This window comes from Lacerta agilis, chromosome 1, assembly GCF_009819535.1.
Source record: "Lacerta agilis isolate rLacAgi1 chromosome 1, rLacAgi1.pri, whole genome shotgun sequence".
In the NCBI taxonomy this organism is placed as follows: domain Eukaryota; kingdom Metazoa; phylum Chordata; class Lepidosauria; order Squamata; family Lacertidae; genus Lacerta; species Lacerta agilis.
This window is the reverse complement of record NC_046312.1, coordinates 110,639,139-110,657,518: the sequence shown is the minus strand read 5'-3', so window position 1 is coordinate 110,657,518 and position 18,380 is coordinate 110,639,139. Positions and strand designations below refer to the sequence as shown.

Below are 18,380 nucleotides of genomic sequence, written 5' to 3'. Positions count from 1 at the left end.
TGAATTGCATGTGCAGTTAGTTAGGGCAGTCATTCTTCATTGCCAGTAAGCATTAAGGGGCTGAGTCAAAGGTTTAATCGGAAAGGTAGGTTTCGAGGAGAGATTTGAAGGAAGTAGGAAAAAAAGAGAACGTGCCAACGTGGAGGGGTTCTAAAGTATGCATGCCAGCTGGGGAAAACCAGCCAGATTAGGCGGGGTATAAATAAATACATACATACATACATACATACATACATACTTGCACTTGGCCCCGCTGTTGAAGGCTTGTGCGTGGGCTGCGGGGAGGAAGCACATGTTCCATTGGCCTTCTCTCAATTTCTTAACTACAGCTAAGAAGGAGATCACATCCTGACCTTTCCACCGGCCTTCAGTGAATGAGGCCTGCGCGCAGCCAGCGACGATCTGCGGATGGCTTTGGGGCGCTTTCAGTCTCTGCATCTGAGGCAGGGGCTGGTCAGCAGCCTCTTTGTAGTTGCACAATTGACATCTGCCCGGATTATTCCCGTTCTGTTGGGCCCAGGCAGGTTCTCACAATAGTAATTGCCGTCAAAGCCTCCAACCTCTTTGTCAGGTCACAGGGCTGAATCGTTCTTTCTTTCTTCAACCCTTTTGTTATCCTAATCCAGCTATTATGTGATAATGAAACGTTCTTGGGTTTTAAGTCTAATTATTAAAGATGAAACGCAGCTGACAAGCGTTTAATTGCGCTATCGCAAGGTAACCTGTCTGGCGTGGCATGCTTTTTATTGCTGATCTCTGCCCCAGTCTACTAGTCAACCCCCAAGATAAGCACCATGCACTGGACGCCCCCGTCATGCATATGTGTGTGCGCACATAATACTGTATTTGCACTGGTCTGTCATCACGCAGGCAACCGAGCGCTCATGCCGACGCAAGGGAGAGGGACTAAGTGAGACAGTGAGATTGCTACCGGAGTGAAAACGGGAAACTCTGTTTGCGACCCATGCTGCGGCCACCAGCCTCTTTACCCAGTGTCTTCTCCAACACTGCCTTGTCTGCACAGCCCTCCACTGGGCCCATACAGGACTGGTTCTGGCTGGTCCCTTATTGTGGCTGCAATATGCTACCTTGTTTTATGATAGTAGTTTGTTTCAGCAAGCTTTTAAATGCCACAGAACTCTTCCTTGGCATATCCATCCAGCACATTCGGTGCAGGTGGCGCTGTGGTCTAAACCAGTGTTTTTCAACCACTGTTCCGCGGCACACTAGTGTGCCGCGAGATGTTGCCTGGTGTGCCGTGGGAAAAATTGAAAAATTACTTTATATATAGTCAATATAGGCACAGAGTTAATTTTTTTTAACATTTTCTAATGGTGGTGTGCCTCATGATTTTTTTCATGAAACAAGTGTGCCTTTGCCCAAAAAAGGTTGAAAAACACTGGTCTAAACCACCGAGCCTCCTGGGCTTGCCGATCAGAAGGCCAGCGGTATGCATCCCCATGGCGGGGGTCAGTTCCCTTTGCTCTGTCCCAGCTCCTGCCAACCTAGCAGTTCAAAAGCATGCCAGCGCGAGTAGATAAATAGGTACCGCTGCGACAGGAAGGTAAACACCGTTTCCGTGCGCTCTGGCTTCCGTCACGGTGTCCCGTTGCGCCAGAAGCGGTTTAGTCATGCTGGCCACGTGACCCGGAAAGCTGTCTGTGGACAAACGCCGGCTCCCTCGGCCTGAAAGCGAGATGAGCGCCGCAACCCCATAGTCGCCTTTGCCTGGACTTAACCGTCCAGGGCTCCTTTACCTTTTTTATATTCAGCAAAACAATGCAAAATAAAAAGAAGTGGGATAGATGCTTCAAAGGATGGTGGGGGAGACACCGTTTGCAGTTCAATCAGATTGCAACAGGTGGTTCTGACAGCCACCATAATAGATGGCATTTTAAAAAAAGGATTAAGCAGGTTTACAGATAGATCTGCCTGACTGCTAGCCCTGATTGTTATATAGACTCTCTGCGTTCAGAGGAAGTGTAACCAGATCTGATAGCCAGATGCTGCGGACAAAAACACATGTGTGCTGTTGCAGTCATATTAATTTGATCCCTTGAGTTGGTGTGCTGTAGTTGTTAGAGTGTCGGGTTAAGAGTTGGGAGAGGTTCAAATCCCCACTGGGTGACCTTGGGCCAGGCTCCGTCTCTCAGCTGTGTTTCGGGATGAACTAGGAACGGGGAGATAAATGCAACAAAGAATATGGATTTGCCCGTCTTCTGCGATGATTTTCTGAAGCCTGTTGCACGTCTCCCTCCCGCATGACATCTGCGCTGCGGTGGATATGCATGGTGGGCAGAGCCTTTTCTGTGTTGGCAGCCAGATCACAGTATGCCTACAAAAAGAGTACAAGAATGTGGCAAAAGAAGTTTGCCTGTCCCAATTGCTGCTTGCCTTCCAAAACAAATACTTTGCCCTTTCTCTCAGCATTTTAGGTCTGGGGACTCAGCTATACAGCTGCAAATATAAAGTTTTAAGTGTGTTTTAAGCGCATTATACAAACGTGACACTAGATGGCAATGGTGAGCTAATGGCAAATTCAATATATATTTTAAGACTTTTTAAAAAGCATTTTCACAGTGTTTTAAATTTTGTCTCGATTCAGCCTTGGTCTGTGAACCTCATTTCTGACTTCGTTGCTTTGTGAATGTTTTTAATTGTACTTTGAACGTACTGCCTGCTTTGCATTCGTTTCTAATGTTTCGATTTTTACCCTGTACAATTTCTTAGTAAAGTGAGTTATAATCCCATCGACCTGGAATAGCTCAGTTGGTAAAGCAAGAGGCTGCTGATCTCAGTGTTGTAGGTTTTTGTCCACGTTGGACAAAAAGAGTCCTGCATTGCAGGGGGTTGGACTAGATGACCCTTGGGGTCCCTTCGAACTCTGCAATTTGAAGATTTTGTAAAAAAATAAATACAAACATAGTAAATCACGCCCTGCTGGTGAGCTTCCCAAGTGAATCTAGCCGACTGCTGTCAGAAATGGAACCAGATTGATTGTTAGGCTAAACCTAGTAAGGTAACACTTAAGTGCTTAAGGAATTCTGGGATCAGGAGTGGTTTTTGAATAAGAACATTTTAAAAAGTGGAAAATTCTTAAGAGCTTTACAAGCACACATTACAGTCTTTCTAAATGCTTGGGATATATATATATATCCTACAAGTTTCCTTTGGAAAAAGCTCTCTTGTAACAAGAAACTGTTCTTTCCAGCATGTGCCAAGGTCCAGTAAGCCACTCAAGCTGCAGCTGTCTTAATAATATTTCAGACCACCCGAATCACACCAGCTCAATACAGCCCAGCAACTGGGAACAAACCCTCACACTCTTTTCCAGAGAGAGCTTCTGCACTTCGGAGTATTTCCAAGACAGCAGCTCCCGAATCCACGCCGTGAGTTTGACTCTGGAACAAGAGAGTGTAGGAAGATTCTTGTGATTGACCTGGGAAAAGCCTGACACTTCCACCATGCCGTCGGATTTACGCATTTGATTTTTGCTATCCTGGCCACAGAATAGGCCTTAGCTTTGCCCCACCACCACCACCCCTTTATAAGAAGGGCCTGCAACTAAATGTTGCAGCGCTTCATGCTTCTGTTCTAGACTCCCAGCCAGCCAGTTCCATGCCTCTTTCCAGGACACTCCATTCCATTCTCAGAGCTATTTTTTATTTGTTATTGATACTTTTTTTCTTTTTCTTTTGAAATTCCGCACCCCTAGGGATTTTGTGCCCAGGGCAACTGACCCTTTGGCCCTTCCCATGCCACACCACTGACAGCAAGGGATAGGAAAGGTACGGAGGCTGCATTCATTGTTATGGTTTTACGGTTGTCTCCCTAAAAGCAAAGATTGTCTGTATTTTTAGGCATGGATTTAGGCTTAGTTGCACTCTTTCTCAGCAGACAGAAAGAGATCCTGAAAGAGGCAAAAAAAAACCAAAAAAAAAAAAAAAAACCTCCAAAGTAAAGATTTAAGCCTTGGAGTGTATTTGGTTTTCTTAGAATGGCAGTGATTTTCTGTGGCACCTCTTCATACGATACATCTTATTCTTTGCATTGGGTTGGCACACAATGTCTCCGGTTCCCCATCCCAGCAGGCATTTGCAAGAGAATGGTTCTGTGGGAGATAAGCTCGGTTGCGAAAAGGCAGCATTGAGCTCCCTTGAATTAGGAAGCGTTTCTATGAACCTGCAAAGGCCTCCTAAAAACGGAGAGCAAACGCAGGGTATAAGTTACATCAATAAAAATCAAATAGGATCCACGCGGAGCAGGAAGAGGGACCACATGGGTTCAGTCCCCGGCATCTCCAGTGGTTGGTGATGGAAAAGACCTTTGCATGTGACCCTGGAAAACCACTGCCAAGTCTGGGTAGGCAGTGCAGGGCTTACATGGGCAAAGAGCCGAGCCTGATCAAGCTCACTGTGTGGTGGAATCCGGTGCCGTTTCATTGTGCTTTAAAGGGCTGACGTTTTGCCTCGAGGGAGCCATGTCCACATTCACTTGTCTGTGCATTGCAGAGGGTTCTGGGGGTGCACACCCAGTTCACACAAGGCGCTGGCGCGACCTGCATGCTGTCAGGGAGCCGACAGGGAGAACAGGCCGTTCGCAGAACAGAGAAAGACAGTGACACGCCGGTCAACTTACAGTTAAGGAAGCAGAACAGAGAACCCATGGAGACTCCTAAGGGTTGCTTCTCTCTAGACGAAGCAGTTGCCTGGACTCCCCCCCCCCAACTTTCACTCTCCAACCCTGTGTATCAGGCCCCTCCCTCCGTCTACGGCGAGCCCCAAGGGACCCTCTCTGTTTCCGCCTGGCTCTCTGCTCTGTGGCATGCAACAGATACCCTGTTCTGGGGAGGGAAGGGGTGTTTGCAGGCTTTCAGCAGAGAACCTGTCAGGGTGGCTCTGTGGTGGAGCTGTCAAGTCTGATTCCTGAGAGCCAGTGTAGCGTAGTGGTTAAGAGTGGTGGACTCGTAATCTGGTGAACCGGGTTCGTGTCTCCACTCCTCCACATGCAGCTGCTGGGTGACCTTGGGCTAGTCACACTTCTCTGAAGTCTCTCAGCCCCACTCACCTCACAGAGTGTTTGTTGTGGGGGAGGAAGGGAAAGGAGAAGGTTAGCGCTTTGAGACTCCTTCGGGTAGTGATAAAGCGGGATAGCAAATCCAAACTCCCCCTCCTCCTCCTCCTCCTCCTCCTCCTCCTCTTCTTCCCCCTCTTCCTCCTCCTCCTCCAAGCTGCCAGCCTCCAGCCCTTCCCAGCTTTCCCCCCTCCTCTGACTGGTTTCCCACCAGCAGGAGCCAGGGTCCGAATCCTCTTCCTCTGCGCTTTCCCTGGGGGGCTCTTGTTCAGGCGGCTTCCACCACTCCTCCTCATCCAGCCAGTCCCTGACACATGCATTTTGAGAGTTCACCCCAGGGCACACGTCCTACAGCTGTGTATTACTGAGGGATGTTAGGAATATTGGGCAGCAGCTCTTTCTAAGGAGGTTTACCCTTGTTCTCCTTGAAGGACCCATGATAAGCTTTGAGAACCCAAGGGTGCCTCAGACTACAGTTGGGAAGGGCGAGGGAAAATCCTACTTTTGGGGATCAGGGGCTATTGCATTTTGGATATTTCAAATACCTCAATTTTCCCCTGGTTCCCACTACCACAGAAATCACAGTAAAGGTAAAGGACCCCTGGACAGTTAAGTCCAGTCAAAGGCAACTGTGGGATTGCGGCGCTCATCTCGCTTTCAGGCCGAGGGAGCCGGCGTTTGTCCACAGACAGCTTTCCGGGTCATGTGGCCAGCATGACTAAACCGTTTCTGGTGCAACAGAACACCGTGACGGAAACCAAAGCGCATGGAAATGCCATTTACCTTCCCACCGCAGTGGTACCTATTTATCTACTTGCACTGGCATGCTTTTGAACTGCTAGGTTGGCGGGAGCTGGGACTGAACAACGGGAGCTCACCCTGTTGTGGGGATTCAAACCCCCGACCTTCTGATTGGCAAGTCCAAGAGGCTCGGTGGTTTAGACCACAGCGCCACCTGCATCCTTTTTCACGGTGCAGTGGGGAAGAATACTATCACCCTGATCCATCTGAAGACAGGTCTGGTATTAGGCAGACGTGTCAGGCTTCTGAAAAAAATGCCTTCTGCACCTGCCAGGTTAGAATACATGGATTCCCCCCCCCCCAGTAGACTTTCCCCCTCTAGGAACAACCCTTGTAATTTTAAGTGGCACTAATGGTAATGCAGTAGATGACTGTAAATAGTAACTTAGGAATTATTGCTCTTAGATGTTTGACTATTTAATTGATAGATGCCCTTGTTCTGACTCTTTGAGTGATTACCAGGTAGTCTGGCACACGGCTAGAGGCTGTAACCTTAATTGTGACTGATTAATTTGGCTGAAATATGTTGCTAAGTCAATTCAGCTGTTTCGTTAAACTGATTGAATTGCATCCAGCTATTAGAGGTGTGTTTGAAGGAAAGGTAGCTGACAGATGATATAGGAGCATGAACCTCTGCATTAAGCTATAAAATAGCCATTAAGGAAACCTGTGCCAAAATTGAATTGTTCCACTGAAATTTGACTTCCAAGCCTAATGCTAATTAAACGATATATGCTTAATGGGTGTCAAAGAGTTAATTGGAGCACCGGATGGCCTGTGCATGGGATTTAAATATTTCTACATTTCTCCAACCTTTTTTTTTTTTTTGCATTATTGCTTCTGCTGTTTTGTTCTGTTAGCAAACTTAAGAAACGTGGGTGGAATACCGTATTTTTGCTCCATAAGACGCATTTTTTTTCCTCCTAAAAAGTAAGGTGAAATATCTGTGCGTCTTATGGAGCGAATGGTGGTCCCTGGAGCTGAATTGACCGGGGGCCAAAAGAGGACCATGCTTTTTATTTTATAAAGAGAAAAGGGAGTGTTGAAAGGACCCCGCTCAGCAGCTGATCAGCAAGAGATCGGGAGAGAGATAAAAGAGTCCCCAGCTGCCTTTCAGTCCCACCCTGCTTTGTTGAATGTGCTGCAGAGGGAGGTTGTTTTTTTCCCCAGCGACATGTGACTGGCTGATTAGATTATCTGTCTGGAAACCGTAGAAAAGGCTCCCTTTCCTTTAGAAGCTGCAGAAATGTGAGTTCAACCCCTTAAAAATGGGGCCTTTCCTCTTTGCTTTTCCCCCTTTGCAAAATAAGCTGCAAAACTTTTAGCTGATCCTCAAAAAAACCAGGGCTTTTAGAGGAGAAAACCAGAAAAATATTTTTTTCCCTTGTTTCCTCTTCTAAAAATGAGGTGCGCCCTATGGAGCGAAAAATACGGTAATTTAACCGAGCAACCTGTGAATTACTTAGGCATTGTGCCCTGCTGTCCCTTCTCCGTCTTAATTCTCCTTGAGTATATTTGAATCACCTCTGTTGTCAAGGTTGCACAGTTTAAACAGCAACTGTTGATTGCTCTGAAATACAGTGGTACCTCGGGTTACATACGCTTCAGGTTACATACGCTTCAGGTTACATACTCTGCTAACCCAGAAATAACGCTTCAGGTTAAGAACTTTGCTTCAGGATAAGAACAGAAATCGTGCTCTGGCGGCGCAGCGGGAGGCCCCATTAGCTCAAGTGGTGCTTCAGGTTAAGAACGGACCTCTGGAACGAATTAAGTACCACTGTACTACCAGATGTTGTGGTCTTAATATCGTCCGGGTCACAAAAGGATCACCCACTCCTGAAAGTATGTGGAATAACAGGGTACAGCAAGGTGTCCCAGAAGTCATTTTGCAGGAGTTTTGTACCCCACTCTCTTTCCAGATTTCGAGCCTAGATTTCAAGCCGTGGTTCCCAACGTGGGGCACACGCCCCACAGGGAGCAATTTGAGAATGAGTTATTAAGTGATTTTTTTTTTTTTTTTGCAACTGTCCTTTCGTTCTTTTATTTTTTCTCTTTCATGGATGCCATGTTCTTTGGAAGCTTGTTTAGTCCCTTTTAGACTTCCTCCATGGGAATAGGAGTTCACTTTTTGAATAATAAAAATTATATGCCAGGGGGTGGGGGGAATCAGGATTTTAGAGATGCTTAGATGGGGCATGGCCAAAAAAAGGTTGGGAACCACTGATCTAGAGGTTGGGATGGCAAATCCATGTAAAGGAGTCCATTCGTCTTTTGCCCCCGCCTCCAATAAACATTGTTATGCCGTTCCAACTACCTTTTGTTCCCATCTCACTATCAACTTAGTTCTGTTCCCAGATAGGTTTCTCTAAATGACTCCTGGAAATAAAACACTTGAGCCTTTTCCTTCAGACATCTTTTTCATGATTTATGCTCATGATCCTGCCTTCAATACTATTTTTTTGAGGCAGTTGGACTGCTTCATTTCCCTTCAAAACATATCTTGTAACTTGGTGCAGAAATCCCATAACTTTGCATACCACAAATGTTCTGGGTTCGTTCTGTTTTTTGTGTTTTTTTTGTCCTGCTTTCATTGTGCTATAACCCCTCCGATCAGCAACAGGGTGGGTGGCATTGAAGAAGAAGAAGAGTTTGTATTTGATATCCCGCCTTATCACTACCCGAAGGAGTCTCAAAGCGGCTAACATTCGCTTTTCCCTTCCTCCCCCACAACAAACACTCTGTGAGGTGAGTGGGGCTGAGAGACTTCAGAGAAGTGTGACTACCCAAGGTCACCCAGCAGATGCATGTGGAGGAGCGGGGACGCGAACCTGGTTCCCCGGATTACGAGTCTACCGCTCTTAACCACTACATCACACTGGCTCACTTGGGGAAGCTCAGTTGGTTAGAGCATGTTCCTGATAGTGCCAAGGACTAGATGAACCTCAGGGTGCCTTCCAGTTCTCTGATTCTATGAAATCTGTCACTAATGCACTATGATTGCATCAGGGCCATGGAGGGCCAGTCATATTTCATAACAGCAGAAGAGTTTATTTGGGAAGGAGGGAGAGGTGTAAAAAAATCTTGAACAGGGAGCTTCGTAAGACCGCCTTGATGCTTCCATATAAAATTTGTGATAAACAATACTTTAGAAGCCTTATTCTAAAAAAAAATGGTTACTTGGTGAAGTCTTTTGGAAACTGTTTTTGAATCAGTGTTAAAAAGGAAGGAAGCAGAGCGGACATTTGGCCCTCTTATGAATGTAGATGTTCTTACAATGTTAAGTTGCTTTTTCAGTAACTTTGCAGCCTCCTTTATAAAAATAGTGGTTCCTCTGTCAAAATAGGCTTTTCGGGGGGGGGGTAGCTTAACAGTGGTATCGTTGCTGCTACATTATTGTAATGCGGTGAGCACTTAAGCCTTAAAATAAGTATTGGGCGGATCCTTTAATAGCTGTCCATATCTATAAAACTGATCAACTATATTATACAGGCACTTGGGATCCAAAATGGCCTGCGGAACTATATTAGATTGTATAATATCCCCACTCCCACCGCCGGTGCTTTCACTGTCAGATAATGCGATGGTCTGAGGAATCTGACCACCACTCTTCCAGATCTTCGTTCTGGAGGTCAAGGGAGGCTTTTCAGGAAGCGAGTGAACAAATTCAAGAAGCATTTGTAGTATTTTAGGACCCGAGGGAAACTACTTGGAACTGACTGTATGGCAAAACCGCAAGAGCAGTGCAGGATCAAGCAAGAAAACCTTCTTTTAATGTCTGCATTGGTTACCTCGGAGCAGGACTGGGATATCCCTGGTATGTCAGATCTGGTTGGACTCAAATCTCCCAGGGATGATGTTGAGTTGGAGTCCAGTAACAAGTGGAGGGCCACTGGCTCCCCATCGTTGCCTTTGAGCCCTAATTTACAGCTGAGAGCCATTCGAAGGGAGGTTGTTGTTTTTGCCGTTCAGTTGTGTCTGGTTTGCACCTTTTGGCACAGGTTTAGGCAAGTTAACTTAAAAGCAAGTACTGCTGTGTTTCGTGGAGTTTTCTCTCAGGCAGATGGGCATAGGATTGCAGTCTTGTTGGACCAGAGCAGAGAGACCTGGGTTGCAATCCCTTCTCAGCTTGGAAGCTTTGCTGGATATACCGTAGGCAAGTGACTCTCTCTCTTAGCCTAACCGGCTTTGTAGGATTGTGCAGATAAGTTGGGATAAGCCCATGCACGCTGCCGCTAGCTCCTTGAAGAAAAGGTTGGACGTAAATGGTGAGGGGTGGATGAATGGGTTTAAGTAGGCCTAACCCCTCCCTGTGTTGGATTGTAGTCCTTGTGTTTTAAGGCATTCCCTCTTCCTCACACCACACCCCCCAGCTTTCTTTCATGAATGCCCCACGCACCGGAAAATGCAGCAGACGAAAAGGCCACAGAGCTAAATATCATAAAAGACAAAGATGGGTTTTGTGTTTGAAAACATTGGCAGAAGCACAGTTGACGCGCCCTTCCTTCATTCATAGCACACTCATACGAAAGCTCCACACCAATGACAACAGATGTCATTGATGAGAATTTAAGAATGAAATGAGTAATGACTATCAATACCTGGGAACTATCCAGATCACTTTTCTGTTTATCCCCCTCTCTCTTTTATTTCAACAGTGCTGGGCCTAAAGGCGATAACATTTACGAGTGGAGATCTACTATCCTCGGTCCCCCGGGTTCTGTGTATGAAGGTGGTGTCTTCTTTCTGGATATCACGTTTTCGTCCGATTATCCATTTAAACCACCAAAGGTAAGCATTTGTGGCTCTCTGTATTTTTATATGCAGCTTCTCCATCCTTGAATGTATCTCCACTCTTCACATTTGTACCAGTGCTCATGAGACGCCTGCACATTTGACTGTCGGGGAAAGAGAAGACTCCGCAGCTCTGAAGTTTCAAGCGTAGCCCAGGATCTCAAATAAACCGGTGACCATGCCAAGCTGTACAATATGCAACCCAAGAATCCACATTTAACTTGCACTCAGTGTGTTGCAGAACTTACAACTCAGGGTTGGCAATTTCCTGAGGGGGGGGGGAATGGATTTTGTTAGTGTGCCAGTAGCTATTAATCTCCCTCCACCCCCCTTAGATAGTTTAGGGAATGTTTATGGTTGTGATTCTATTCCATGGCTAATAATATCCTCTTAGTTCCCCATCTCCTACCAGCCTTCAATCAGGTGAGTATACTGCCTAGTGTGCTAGAGTCCCTGAGAAACCTGTGTTTCCCAAACTTGGGTCTCCGGCTGTTTTGGACTACAATTCCCATCATCCCTGACCACTGGTCTTGCCAGCTAGGGATGATGGGAGTTGTAGTCCAAAAACAGCCGGAGACCCAAGTTTGGGAAACACCGGTCTAAACCTCCGTGTTTCGGCTGCCTCGAACTGAAACAGAAAATTAACCGTTGCAAAGAAGCAGTTGCTTTATTAGAGCGATGCGAGTTAACTACATAAAGCAGGGAAATTCTGAGATGAAATGAAGTGTAACAGCCAGCTTGAACTAAGCTAACTTTGTGCTCTGTGGCCATCATACTTAATGGCAAGCTAAGTTTATTAGCATAAATAAACCATGCTGTGCACACAGTCCCAATTGCGTCTACTTCATTCTTTATCTGACACAGGCAGGTAAGTAAAGCAGGAAGGGGACAGCTTAGTGTTAGGTCTGAACCCTGGGATCATGAGGTTTGCCTCCACTCTAACAAGATACGATCAATAAGTCAACACCAGGCCATGGCTTAGGGCAGGCAAGCAATAGTGGTTTGTTAGGGCAAAACAAACCGCAATGCTGGGTTCGGCTGTAGCATTAAGTTATATCCTTTCTGGTTTGTTTCCCACCCACACCTCTCTCTAGGGGAGGAGCGATCAGGCTTCATGTGCAAGTATAGTTTATTAAACCAAGAGCCTCGGCCTCATGTGAGAATGGAGTCAAACTCTTGGTTTAGCAAGCTAAAGTGCAGCTTCAGCAACTGAAGTTAGTAGAGTGACCATACCTCTCAACTGCACTGATTCAATCGGGACATCTTGTTTTGGGGGGGGGGGGGTGCTCTTGAGAGCACAGTGCCCAAAAACACATGTTTTGCCACAGCCCCGAAAGATGTGGGGTGTAATCTTGTGCATGTGACACACATCCTGGTTTTCTGCAGTGGCCCGTTGAAGGTTATGCAGTGACTTGTGTCAATCATCATCGTTTTCTGCATAAGCAACATCGTAGGACCACTTGATCCAATTACAGAGATTTTGATAAGTTCCCATAAACGTATAAGGAGGGTGTTGAAAGCCAGTTCTTACCTTTAGGCAGTTTAACTTAAAACTGAAAGTAACTCTGACCTGCTGCAATCTTGACCACAATTCGTTGGCACTTAGCTGGCATTCACGTGACCTGAACAGAAAAGTACCAGTGTGAATAGACTCGAAAGTACTCGTGAATTAGGAAAACCCAAACGAAGCAATTAGCAAACTGAGAGGTTGAGGACAATAGGATATTTTGTGAAATCTTGTATAGTCCCTTATGTCCCACTGGTTGCAGTAGTATTTAAGGGTTTGTGACATGTATGCTGAATTGTAAAGTTGTTCATTAATCTCAAATAATGTGCTTTTGATTATGGAGAACTGCTTGACTTCCACCCATATTTCTGGTAACTGTTGTCAAAATCTGTCATCATTGTTTTGCTTCTGCAACAAGGCGGGTTAAATCACTTGGAAGAGCAAGGTCTAACGAATGGAACCTTCTATTTCAAAAACTGCATCTTGATATTAATTATCAAAAAAAAATTGAAAAGGAATACTGGTCTTAATGCTGTTCTACCAATTGAAAATTAGGGCCAAACTACATATAATAATGCTTGAATAGCTCTACACTTAAGTACAGTAGTACCTCGACTTAGGAATTTTATCTGTTCCGAATGCACATTCATAGGTCGAAAAATTTGTAAGTCGGAAAAAGCAATTTCCCCATAGGAATGCATTGGAAACGAAAAATTCGGAAAAATTCGTAAGTCGAGTAAACCGCATCTAAAATTCGTAAGTCGAGTAAACCCCATCTAAAACCGCCAACGGATGTCCATTCGTAAGTTGAAAAATTTGTATGTTGAGTAATTCGTAAGTCAAGGTACCACTGTATAGCATACTTTTTGAGAAATGGCTATTGCCTGTTCCAAGTTGGAAACCCATCTTAGGTGCGGGGAGGGGGGCAGGGGACACAATATGGATCATGCCCCCCCGAAGATACTTGTCCCCTCCCCCAACCCTGTGCAGAGCTACAAGACTAAAGTTGTGTGCATTTAAGTCTTTGGTGCTGGAATCACTTATCATTTGCAAAACGATGTTTATGCTAGTGATTTGTTTGTCTAACCCTGTTTTTTTTGGGGGGGGGGCTGGGAATATGGAAAACACGACACACAAAATTGTCCCAAGTGTAATTTCATGCGCTCGCACATATCGTATAGATATTTATGCCAGCACAAATGTTTGCTTAAAAAATTGCAGCTGCGTAGCAGATGTTTGATGAAGAAGATTCAGAAATCTGCTGTTGTACAAATAAGACAAAATGTTAGGTTTGCGGAGCTCGTTAATCTGCTGAAAGACACGTCGCAGAAATCAAGGGACCGAGATCCCAACTCCTCACCTCTGCTCCCCCCGCCGTCTTGTGCCTTGTCTAACAAGTTGTATATTCTGGCTGAAATCCAAAGAGCTATTTTTGACATACCCAAGAGACTTGGTATCCCCAGTGGGCTTTTTGATTTAAAAACCAAACAAAAAACCCTCCACACATAAGCTTGCTTTCAAAAGTTCCTAGATAGTTTGCCATGCAGCATGGAGTGCTACTGGGTTTTTTTTGGGGGGACCCCAACCCAAAGGCCCCTTTAGATGTGACTCTGCCATCATTTCTTGCTTGCGAACTTCCAAAAAATGAGGAAACAGGATGGTAAATTAGAGAGGTCTTTGGTCTGTTCCAGCAGAGGGTAGCCTGTGTGTGGAACTAATTGTGCGTTTATCCGGATCGTGTACAGTAGATCTTTTTCTCTGTCCATCTGTCCCCACGTGGCCTAGCAAAGGGAGGAAATGAATTCTGTCCTCACAGTTCTTCAAAAGCCAAAGAGCCTGGTCTTGAATTTGGAACAGAACGAAGTTGCTCAGAGTTACGCATTATTATTATTATTACTATTACTATTACTATTTTACAAAGCACCGCTCTCTGCAAAAAGAAAAAGGGGGAACCATTGAAAGGACTGCTGTTTCGGTTTGTTTGTTTCCTTCAGCGTGCGGTGCCATTAAGAGTTTGGATTACCCTTTGTGCCATAAAGTATTCCTTCTGTAACTAATGCATTTCAACTCTGCGCTGGGTTTGTACAGAATGTTAAAGTCAATTAAAGCAGAATGATGACACAAATTAGAGCGTGGTGGGCCTCACACATAATGATGCCGTCTAATGGGAAAACATAAGTGTTCTTGAAGTCCTTTGAAGACGAGCAGCTCCCTGTTCCATCTGTGAAAGTCCCCCATGGGAATAAAATAAAAAAAAATTCTTTCCAGACAGATCATGTGATAGTTTTAGACTATCCAGGGTTCAGTAGAATAGTCCCTATGCCCATGCAAACCTCTGTGTCTGTGTGTGTGTGTGTGTGTGATCTCCTGTTCCAAAGTATTGTGAACAGTATTATGTTCATTTCATTTCTAGATCACTCTAGGGAAACTTGGAAAATATGTAGTCGTCCTCCAGAGCCCATGACAAGCACCTATGTTGGCCTGATTCGCTCCTCTGCTCTCCATCCAAGTTGGTGCCCATCACTGCCTATACTGTGGTTTTGAATCCCACAGTTCAACTATGTGCTGCATGAAGCTCAGTCAGTAGAGTGTGAGACTCTTAATCTCAGAGTCGTGGGTTTGAGCCCCATGTTGGGCAAAATATTCCTGCATTTCAGGGGGTTGGACTAGATGACTCTCGGGAACCCTTCCAACACTACAATCCTATGATTCTACCTTTTGTCCGCCCTGAATCTTCCAATGTCCTTGCCCCCTGGCAGGCACACCTAACCTTAGTTGGCCCTTTCCCTCAGCCCTGATGGTTCTAGCCGCCTGGAGTGCTTGTCACTGGACACTGAGGTCTAGCTCTGAGGACCTTCTGGCAGAACTGCAAGAAGTGAGGTTGCAGGGAACCAGGCAAAGAGGCTTCTCAGTAGTGGTGCCCACCCTGTAAACCGCCCTCCCATCAGATTTCAAGGAAATAAACAACTGAAAATCTGACTTTTAGAAGACATCCGAAGGCAGCCCTGTATCGGGAAATTTTTAAAGTCTGATGTTTTACAATTTTTTATATATGCTGTGAGCTGCCTAGAGTGGCTAGGGAACCCAGCCAGATGGGTGGGATACAAATAATAAAATAGTATTATTATTATTATTATTATTATTATTATTATTATTATTATTATTATTACAGTGGTAACCTTGGAAGTTGAACGGAATCCGTTCCGGAAGTCAGTTCAGCTTCCAAAACGTTTGGAAACCAAGGGCGTGGCTTCCAATTGGCTGCAGGAAGCTCCTGCAGCCAATCGGAAGATGCGGAACCCGCATCAGACGTTTGGGTTCCAAAGAACGTTTGCAAACCGGAACACTCACTTCCGGGGTTTGCGGCATTCGGGAGCCAAAATGTTCGACTCGCAAGGCGTTCGCGAACCAAGGTACGACTGTATTGTCTTCAGCTATTTTCTAGCCACCCTGAACTATTGACTTAAACTTCCCCTAACAATTTAAATGGACTGGCTTAGTTGCACACAGGCTCCTTAACCCACTTCTCCCCAAACCCCAGACTCCTCTGCAGCGATCATACAGCAAATTTATATAACTTTATCTCTCTCTCTGATGTTTTGGCCTTAACATGCACTGAAATGGAACGGAGCTAGTCATCTGAGTGCCAGTTTTGACTGCCTCCCAGGCACAGAAGGACAATACAAAATAAATTTCCCTATGATGATGTTGTGGTGGTGGTTTCAAAGTGGAGTTTCAAAATGCTGTATGCCTGCCAGGGAGGGGAAGGGGGGACCGCAATAAAGCTTTTAACACTGAGATCTACATGGCAAACATGAGTCAAGACAGCTGCTTGAAAAAGTGGCAGTGGCGGGGAACCACTTTTCAGATGAGCCTCACAGAATGAGCGGCGGCAACAAAAAAATGAAATGAAATGAAAGGTCTATAGGGGAAAAAAATTCTCCCACAGAGGGTGAATAATTCAAGGCTGGTTTCAAAAAGCTGGCGACAAGCTGTGCATGAAGAGCGTGTAATGATTCTCTTTCTCTCTCCCCCCCCACCTGCAATTCACCCCACCCCCACCCCCCACTTCTACCTCTAGGTTACGTTTCGCACTAGGATCTATCACTGCAACATCAACAGTCAAGGAGTCATCTGTCTGGATATTCTGAAAGACAACTGGAGCCCTGCTTTAACTATTTCAAAGGTCTTGCTGTCTATTTGTTCTCTCTTGACAGACTGCAATCCTGGTAAGGCAATGGTTTGTTTGGTTTGGTTTTTTTATTTTTGAAAGGACAGGAATTACTAATTGGGTAGTAAGCAGAGTCAAAACAATTCCTACCCTCAGTTGTAAAAAAAGGGGGGGGGTGGAGATTGTTCAAAGTACATTGACTGTGTAAACAATTACATAAATGTGGGATCAGACCGGGATGAGATAAATTCAGGTTGAAAAGGTGGGTTGTTTTCCTTTTACACAGGGTGGCCTGGAAACGGATCCTCTTTGTTCAGATTGTGTTTAAACCTCTGAATACCTGGACTTTGAAGTAGAATTGGCTGCAGATTCAGACTTTGCATTCAGTTTAATGGCAGAATGCACTCTCGGCGCTCCCAGTTTGCTCAAGATTAAATCACAAAATTTGCAAAGCCTTTGAGATACCTTCCCATGTACCAAGTTCTAGGTTTGTCCAGCTCTTAACTTACTTTAAAAAGGTGGAATAAGAAAGGCTGCTGTAGATGATTGACTTGGATTGCCAACCATTTTGGACCAGTGGGGACATTTTGAATTTTGGGAGAGTGCTGGGGGCACCATTCCACAAAATTGCAGTTTGAAATGTTCAGGGGAAGGGGAGAGTTTTGAGAGAGAAAAGGAAGAGGTTGTTGGAGAACCAAACCACACACAAAAAAAATTGCTTCTTGTCCGGAAGGGTCCACATCCTCCTCCCGGCACCTTATCTTTTGAACAATGCATGCTTGAGGAGGTTCTGCCTTGCAGCTTAGGTTGGAAACAAGTGTGGTGAGACGAAATATTGTGATGGTGTGTCTCTGATCTTGACGTGACTTCTCCCTCCTTCTTCTCCCATTTCTTCCCCGGTCGTCTCTCCCCACCCCGTTCCCCATGCACCCAACTCTTGCAGCTGATCCTCTGGTAGGAAGCATAGCTACTCAGTACCTGACCAACAGAGCCGAGCATGACAGGATAGCCAGGCAGTGGACCAAGAGATACGCGACATAAGCCACGCCCCCGACTGCTTGGTGTGCGGCGCCAAGGTGCACGGAGGCAGCCCCCTGCAGTGTGCAACCGATCTTTATAGCCTTTACAATACGGACTTCTGTGTATATGTTATACTGATTCTACTCTCTGCTTTTATCCTTTCGAAGACGGGGATATCGCTTTCCCTTGACCCCCCCCCAACCCCTCCCCTCCCCAACCACGAGGGGGGGGGGAAGAAAAGGAAACAGAAAGGAAAAGGTAAACGCTATCCAGAGTAGAACTTTGTAGCTGTAGATTAGTTATGTTTAAAACGCCTACTTGCAAGTCTTGCTTCTTTGGGATATCAAAATGTATTTTGTGATGTAACTAAGGATACCGTTCCTGAAGTCAACCAAATATTATAGTGCATTTTAGCCTAATTCATTATCTGTATGAAGTTATTAAAGGTAGCTGTAGATTACTAGGAAATTACGTCATTTGTATTAAGCCCAGATCTATTTCCGATATGTGGTACATGCTGTTGTGAAAACTGTTTTAAACTTCTACCTTTGTCGGTTTGTAATGAAAGGGTTCCCCCTCCCCTCTATTTTTCTTTCTTTCTTTCTTTCTTTCTTTCTTTCTTTCTTTCTTTCTTTCTTTCTTTTCCTTTCGCCCCCTTCCCCTCCCATCGCCCCCACCTTGTAGCTCAGAAGAGAGCATCCACTGTATCATCTCAAACACAAATAAACATGTTCCCCCCCCCCCAAAGGAATAGTTTCTTTGTTTTCGTATTTGAAGCTAAAAATCTAAAGCATACCGCAGCAGGTTAGAATGCAGGGCTGTTTAGAGACAGGTGCCCACCCTGCCCCCACCCACAAGCAGAAAGCCAGCATGAGGGGAAAAGTAAAAACCCGAGCATGAGGTCTATTGCTCTTGTCTAGACTTGTAGTTTGCCTCTGACTGGTGCTCCTGAGGGACAAATCTCATGCTGAACCTTCTGCTGTTCCAGTTCTCTGCATGTTAAGTCTTAAGCAC

The 18,380-nt window shown here is 45.4% G+C and overlaps 1 protein-coding gene across 4 annotated transcripts in view; it reads left to right on the top strand.

Annotated features, from left to right (window-relative positions):
- UBE2E3 (ubiquitin conjugating enzyme E2 E3) overlaps positions 1-17,807 on the top strand; it is a 93,001-nt gene extending 75,194 nt beyond the window's left edge. For 3 of the 4 annotated variants that reach the window (XM_033167092.1, XM_033167085.1, XM_033167067.1), the window contains 3 exons: positions 10,533-10,665; positions 16,257-16,404; positions 17,290-17,807. In XM_033167092.1, coding sequence (XP_033022983.1) covers positions 10,533-10,665; positions 16,257-16,404; positions 17,290-17,387 — 379 coding nt within the window. In that variant the 3' untranslated portion in view covers positions 17,388-17,807. The remainder of the gene's footprint in view (positions 1-10,532; positions 10,666-16,256; positions 16,405-17,289) is intronic. The other variant, XM_033167076.1, reaches the window with a different exon arrangement.
- The last annotated feature ends 573 nt before the right edge of the window (positions 17,808-18,380 follow it).